This window comes from Morone saxatilis, unplaced genomic scaffold, assembly GCF_004916995.1.
Source record: "Morone saxatilis isolate NCDOM2014 unplaced genomic scaffold, NCSU_SB_2.0 Contig20, whole genome shotgun sequence".
NCBI lineage: Eukaryota > Metazoa > Chordata > Actinopteri > Moronidae > Morone > Morone saxatilis.
Window position 1 is genome coordinate 101,275 of NW_023339763.1, and position 7,385 is coordinate 108,659.

Here is a 7,385-nt window from a genome sequence, read left to right on the forward strand (position 1 = left end):
CCTGACCTCTGACCTGACCTCTGACCCTGACCTCTGACCCTGACCTCTGACCTCTGACCTCTCTGTGTGACAGGTAACATTTGGATTCAGTTGGAACAGACGGACACATCGCGGTGGACTCGGCACTCACTGGACTCTCTGGGGTCGGCTCTCCTCCTGAAGCGGAGGCCGGGCAGAGACTTCAGGGTGGGGAACTCTTTGCCGTGGTTGTACTCCTCGATCATGGGGCCCGGTGGAGGTCGCGGCTCCTCGCGCTCTTTGCTCCTCCTCTCACCTGTAAGAGTCATCAATCACGTCACTCCACCAATCAAACCCCATCAGACTGTAGCTGATACTTGATACCGCCGCTCACCTTGTCTGTCCCGCGGCGCCCGGCTGTATTTATGTGACGGTGGGTGTCCCACGCTGCGGACGCCACCCGCCTTCTCACCCAGCACCGCCTCCTCGCCCTCCTCCGGGCTCTCCTCGCCCTCCCACTCCTCTCCGGTAGCTCGGTGGGTGACCTGAGTCTTCCTCAGCTTGGACTTGTGCTCGTAGTACGACAGCTCCGCCGCGTCCATGCCGTCGTGGGGGCGGGGCTGAGCGGAGGGGGGCGTGGTCAGCAGCAGCTGTTTCTTGGAGAAGTCGTCCCAGCTCTCAGGGTGCTGCTGCTTCTCCTCCTGATACTGGAAGAAGTGTTTGATCTGGTGGGCCATGTTCAGGAAGTCCTCCTCGGAGATCTCCCCGCTCTCCAGACGCTTACTGGCCTGAAGAGAGACGAACACAGGAACCATTTGTTTGTACAGAGTCACGTGCTCAGTGATGTTCAGCACCATCTAGTGGTGACTATACAGCACTGACCAATTCACATTTAGTGGTCAGATATTCTCTCCAGTCTCATTTTAAAATGGTGATACTGAAAACCTGAGTGATTAAAGAGCCCCCCCCCCGGCTGAAATAAAGGCTGTATCTTCTCTACAACCTGTGAATGAGCGAGTGCTGTTTGTGACGTACCCTCCTGAGCAGGTCCTTCTTAGAGGCCGAGTTGAGGACTTCAGGTATCTGCAGGTTGGCGTCCACGCTGAGGCGATGCTTCGGGGTTCGGGGGGTGGTGGGGCGAGTCGGGGTGCCGTACTGTTTGTGTCTCTGAGGCGGGGGCTTCACGTGAGCGTCCTCCGGCTTCAGACTGAGGAGGAAACACAGACAAGGTACGAGAGTTACTTTTAGTCATACAATGAAACATCTGTGAGTGATGGATGAACCTCCTGTACCGTCTCAGATGTTTAAACACTAACAGAAGAATGTGAGTGGATGGACTCACTGTTTGTTCTCCTCCCAGCCGCTCCTCCAGCGGTGAGGAGCGTCCTTTGTCTCCTTGCCTCCGTCGTGGCTCCGTGGGGAGTGAGAGTCTCTGTTTTCAGGGTGCCTCTCCTCCGCCGGCCTCTTTGACCTCCTGCTCTCCGATTGGTTCTTTTTGGTCATGAGCCGATCCTCCCTGCCGGGCTTACCGTGCTCCGGTTCGTCTGCGCGGACTCTCCTGGGTTTGCCGGGTTTGTGAGAGGGCGAGGGGGACAGGGAGCAGCTCCTGGCTCTGCTCTTGGGCGACCGCCTGTCCTTCCTCTTCGGGGAGGAGGTGGGGGAGCGTGACCTGGAGCGCGAGCGGGTGCGTTTCCTGGCGTGTGTTCGGGCGTTGCCTCCGGTCTTGAACTCGACCTTCTCCAAGGGCTCGTCGCGGTCGTGTTTGGTCAACGAGCCGTTGAGCAGCTTCCCCTTGGGGAACCTCTGAGGCTCTCCTCCCCGCGCAGCCTCCTCTCGCTCCTTCTTCTCGGTGCATCTCTTCTTCTCTTTCAGCTCCTCGTCTTTGGCCTCTCCGCTCTTGTCCTGCGGGCGTTTCCTCAGCCTCGGGTCTTTCTTTGTGCCGTCGGCGGCTGACTTCTCCGGCTCCACCTGTTTGTTCTTGTTCTGGACACTTTTGGCGAGCGGAGATGGAGACTTGGACTTGGGTTTCTCCTCTAACACTTCTTTCCTCGGGGTCCTGGCCTTGTCTGGCCGGGAGGATTTCTCCGGTGTCAGAGCGGGACTTGTTGTGGTTGTGTCTGCTTTCTTCCCAGCATGCTGTTCTTTGTGTTGGGGTGCGCCTGCGGGGCCGGTGCGGTTCAGACGGGGGTCTCTGGTGGACGGCTTGGTGTCTGCCTGAGTCTGAGGAGGTATCCAGGGTCGGACCACAGGAGCAGTTTGGCTGACGGGCTTCGGCGCTGCCGGAGTGGAGAGCGGAGTCGACGTTGGCAACACAAAGCCACCGGCCTGCAGACAGAGTGAACAACAGTTATCTGACAGCAAACAGGACGTCTGTTCTCTTCTATGAGCCGGACGTTTCCACTCATACGGAGCTTCTTCTACACGACCAGCTGAACACATTAAAGGACGTTTGAAGGTGTTGATGATGCTAGTTTCTGCAGGTGTCACCAGGTAACATGTAAGACCTGTTACAACCAATATGAATGCAACGTAAGACCAGTCTTATGTCCATACTGACTTACTATGAAGCAGAGTCGCTACTGGTTTCATGTTGTACTTGTTAGTTTCATCAATACAAATTTTACCCCAAAAAACTGTTAAAAGACTGAAAATGCAACGTTAACTTATTAATGCGATCAATGTCTCAGACCTCAGAGCGCTCGTACGGACACAGAGACAATAAGACAGCAGGGAGATGAACAGATAACATCGACCCCAGCGAGTCCTACCAGCTGAGCTTTGGTCTGCTCCAGCTCCAGCTCGATCTTTTTCTGCTGGAGCTCCAGAAGCTGCTTCTGTTTGGCGAGCAGCTGCTGCCGGATTATCTGCTCCTGCGTCAGGCTGCACTGGCTGACGGCGGGCGCCGGCGGGGGAGTGGGCGCCGCTGCAGGCGCCGCTGCAGGCGCGGGTGCAGGTGCAGGTGCAGGTGAGGGTGAGGGTGCCGGTGGGGTCGGGGCAGACGTTGGAGAGGACACCTCCTCAGACTGGAGACACATCGAGGTGAAACAACAGAGAGGAACATTCAACACGAGATAAAAACAGCTTTGAGATGATTTAATCAATACTTCAAATTCACTACAGACAGATGTGAACACTTTATTATGGGATGTTTGTCAGCTACTAACTTCATTTAACTCGATTATTTTACGTTTAATTTTTGTTGAATTCAGTTTTTAATGGAGTAACTGTCTCAGTGATAATTTACTGCTTCTGTTCTGAACACTGAATATATCTGGCAGCTTAAACTTTACAATGAGCCTTCTTCAGATAGTTACAACAGCTGCAGTTACATGTTTTACCTATTTTACGTCTGTACTGAAAACTGTTATTAGTTTCAGGTCAGTTTCATGTTGCAGCAAAGCGTGATCAATGGAGTTAATGTTAGTTAAACCTAATCAATCAATCATACTGAAGGCCTAAAACTGTGATTATTAAGACCTCCAGATACAGAAACATTTATAGAAACTTATACATGTTAGTTAATCTCACCGCTCTGGTTTTGTGTTAATAAAACTGCAGTTTGGATCAAACAGACGGGGCGAGCTGGAGAGAAGCAGCTCAGACTGTAGGTGAGGATCTTAAAGTCTGCAGCTCATACACACCTGTTTTAAAAACTTGGGGTTGACGTGAATGCTGGCGTTGACGGTGGGCGGCAGCGGCTTGATGGGCCAGGCCGGGTCCACCGAGTTGACCCGCACGTCCAGCGCGTACAGCTTCTTCAGAGGAAACACGTCGTCCCACGTGGATCGTAACTTGAACAGACTCTTTCTAGTGTTTTCATCCACCTACAAACAGAGGACAGGACTTGGTCCACAGCTACCAACAAAACCCTGAACACACTTCAGCAGCAGCACAGCAGAAACAGCACTTTAAGAGTTAGCACTAACTTATTTCTGACAGATTAAAGGTAATGGTCTCTATAAAGCTTTTATTAGGACTACGTTATGGAGCACACAGGAGCAGAGTGCAGGAGATCACACAGAAGAAGCAAGCAACACAACAAACAGGAGGGAGGTGAAGTGCTAAAGACTTTAGTGCTTTAAATGTAAAACAATGCTAACAGCAGCAAAGAGAACTGTACCTTTTCAAAGACACATATAAATGAAGTGATTAGGTTTTTAGCAAACACTGCAAGGTATTCTCCTCCAACATTCTTCACTATGGAATCCACTAAGTACAAAACTGGAAGCTTCTCGGAGGATGGGGCCTGGAGCAATAGAGAACTCAACAAGTTTAGAAAACAACAGGGGTTAAACCAACATTTCAGAACAATTCAGACAGATCACCCCCCCTCAGCCCCTCAGCCCCTCAGCCCCGCTGCCACACAAACAGCACATCACAGGGAAAGACAAAAAGAAAGTCTGTGCCAGGAAAAATAAAAATAAAAGCATTCTTCGTTCTGGAGCACTAAAAACAAAGTGAGGGAAATACTCCAACAGTCTCCTGGTGGAGGTTCGATCACAACTCGGCTCCAAAAACAAGAAAAAGTGCAGAAACTCTCCAGTCGGTCAGTTCAGTCTCTTCCCAGAGTCGGGAGGGAAAACATCCAAAAGGAGTGGAGTCCTCAGGAACCGGTTTACCTCCAAAGAGGGTCTCTTCACCGAACCGCTCTTTGTACTTTACCCAGACGTTTTACTCTTTAACACCCACAGCTTTATTCTTTCACTTTACCCTCCAAAGGTTTGTCTCCCTGCGGTTGTTAAAAACATCCGTAACCCTTTTAGGAACTCAATGATCTGTAGGCGTTTAGTGTTTACTGTTTCTACCCGTCAGTGAACCGGCCGAGTGTCACTCAGCAGTGTCAGTAAATGAACCAGAGTCAGAACAATAAATTACACTGGAAATAAAAAATGACAAAAAGCACATTTCACATTTTTTATTATAACATTTTAACCATTCAATGACATTTCAGGTGATTCAAAATCCACTAGTGAATGAATGCAGAGAAACTTTTCCTTTCCTGATCCAATTAAAGCGCCGGGAGTCGAACACGGACCACAGAGTAACTGACCACAGAGTAACTGACCACAGAGTAACTGACCACAGAGTAACTGACCTACAGCAGGTGGAGGGATGTGGTCTGTAGCTCTGCAGTACAGACGAAGGGCCGCCGGCTGAGAGGTCAAAGGCCACCGTAACACAAACAGCTGATCTGACAACCTGCTGCTGTTCAGAGAGTCAGCAGCTCTTTACACTGCTCACACACACACACACACACACACACAGCTCACACACTCACACTCACACACTGTTCACACACTCACACTCACACACTGTTCACACTCACACAAACACACACTGTCCGTCTGTAAAGAAACAGAGCGACTGTAACTCAGCTGACTGTAAGTGTAATCCTTTCTGTCAGATTCGTCTCCTAATGTCAGAAACTGTTCCTGAATAAAAGGTCATATTGTCTCTTTATGTGTCTGTTTAGTGTTTAATTATATGTTTAGTGTTTATTGTTGTGCACCAACGTACTGAAGCCGACTGGATGTGAAACCTACCTGAAACTGATATTCAATAAACTGCAGATATGCCTCATTATTTAAGTTTGTTTCTTACTCCTGTGTTTGGGCCGTGAAGTGACAGACTGAAGTGTTAATGTTACGGTGGACTTTGAGCCGACGGCGGCAGCAGGTGATTAATGTCGACAGCGAGTCACGGCTCGTCGTTAACGAGAATAAGAAGCGACGTCTTTAATACACAAACCCTCGTTAACGTTGTTAAACACCTGGTGGAGACGCAGCCCAGTGACGTGTAACACAGTGGTTCCCAACCCGGGGGTCGGGGCCCCACTACGGGTCGCTGAAGGGCCGGACACTTACTGACAGTTTAATAACAGCTGTATAATTATCACCTGTTCTGTTCGTTACCAACCTCATAAACGAGTTAATTAAACGTGTAATATATCTTTACACTTAATGTGTTGTAAAGGTCCAGTGTGTCGCATTCAGTGGCATCTCGCTGTGTAGTTACAGGTTGAGACTCCCTCGCTTCACCCTCCTCACAAAACAACAGCAGCTCCAGTTTAGATCCAGTTTGTCCCTTCGAGGCTACTGTAGAAACATGAGGACTCATCATCTCATTCTCAGGTAAACACACGACTTATTTCCAGGTGATTAAACACTAATGAAAACACACCGATGGATATATTATATATTAAATATAAAATATATCACAGTTCTGACAGCAGATCCTCCTCAATGTTACACACTGGACCTTTGAGTAAGTGGTTTATTAGAACAGCGGCCATGTGTCAGGAAACACTGTTTGACAGAAGATAAGCCTGTTACGTCTGTATGCTCGTTAATGATTTAATGAATGACCAAAATACACAAAACAGACAGAAAATAGAAGTAAAAGTTCCCTAAACAGTAAATAATCTGCTCAAAATGCACCAAAGTGTTTCACACAAACGTCCTGCAGGTGCTGAGTTGACTGAGTGAGTCGAGTAGTGTTGAATAAGAGATAAATAAGAGATAAAGAGAGATAAAGAGATAATCTGTGGTCGTCCGTTTGATAAACAGGTTGGGAACCACGGAGACACCGCCGCCATGTTGAGCTCAGGCCTTTAACAGACACACAGAAACATCTGGAAGTGAAAGGATTCTATTTTATAAAAACCTTGCTGATTTGCGCTTCAATAATTGCGACGATATCCTTGGCGAAGTGCAGGTTTTCCTCTGCCAGGATGGTGAGCATGTTGATGTGCGGCTTGCTGTTGAACGTCAGGTCTTCCAGAGAGGACTGGTACTCTCCGCACGCGTCTTCCCGCGCCGCTTTGTCGTCCATCTTTGAGCCGAACGACCCGGGAAAACCTACACCAGCCTTATCGATACCATGGTTTCTGATTAGCAGGCAGTCCATGTACTCGTGTATCTACCGTTAGACCCTGGCTGAGGGGTTTTACCGCCGCTTTGTGCCGTTTTCCCGCCGCCCGTCGTCCTTCTCTGCCCGCTCTCGACGACAACAAGATGGCGACTGTAACTGAAGGCCGCATACGTCACACGGGCACATGGAACGTCTCGCGTGACGTCACTGCGGTCCCATTGGCTCGCTCCGGGCCGTCGGGGGCGTGTCTTTGATTTTCATTGGTCCGTTGAAATAACAGCCACACGAATGAGCCAATCGGATGGAAGCACTGTGAGCTCATTATTACACAACGGCAGAGATTACCCAACTCAACATGGCGTCTCCTCCAGCCGTTAGAGCTTCAGTGTTTATTAATTAATAACAATAATAACAACATGTAAACAACCTGTTAACACCTGTAAAGCACAACCCACTGGGCTCATATAGAACCAGTGAGCACAACATGTACAAAGCTGTGTGTTATTATTATAACAGATTTACAATAAGACTTTAAATCCAACAACCAAAAAAGTATT

The 7,385-nt window shown here is 49.1% G+C and overlaps 1 protein-coding gene across 1 annotated transcript; it reads right to left on the reverse strand.

The window, feature by feature from the left end:
* Nucleotides 1–126: 126 nt before the first annotated feature.
* Nucleotides 127–7,000, reverse strand: pcf11 (PCF11 cleavage and polyadenylation factor subunit; the record flags this gene model as incomplete). The annotated part of the gene is given in 8 exon segments (XM_035667141.1): nucleotides 127–274; nucleotides 353–746; nucleotides 994–1,165; nucleotides 1,301–2,283; nucleotides 2,727–2,981; nucleotides 3,600–3,782; nucleotides 4,079–4,204; nucleotides 6,622–7,000. Coding segments are annotated over 8 exon segments (2,504 nt in total), but the record flags the coding sequence as incomplete, so codon positions are not given.
* Between the last annotated feature and the right edge of the window lie 385 nt (nucleotides 7,001–7,385).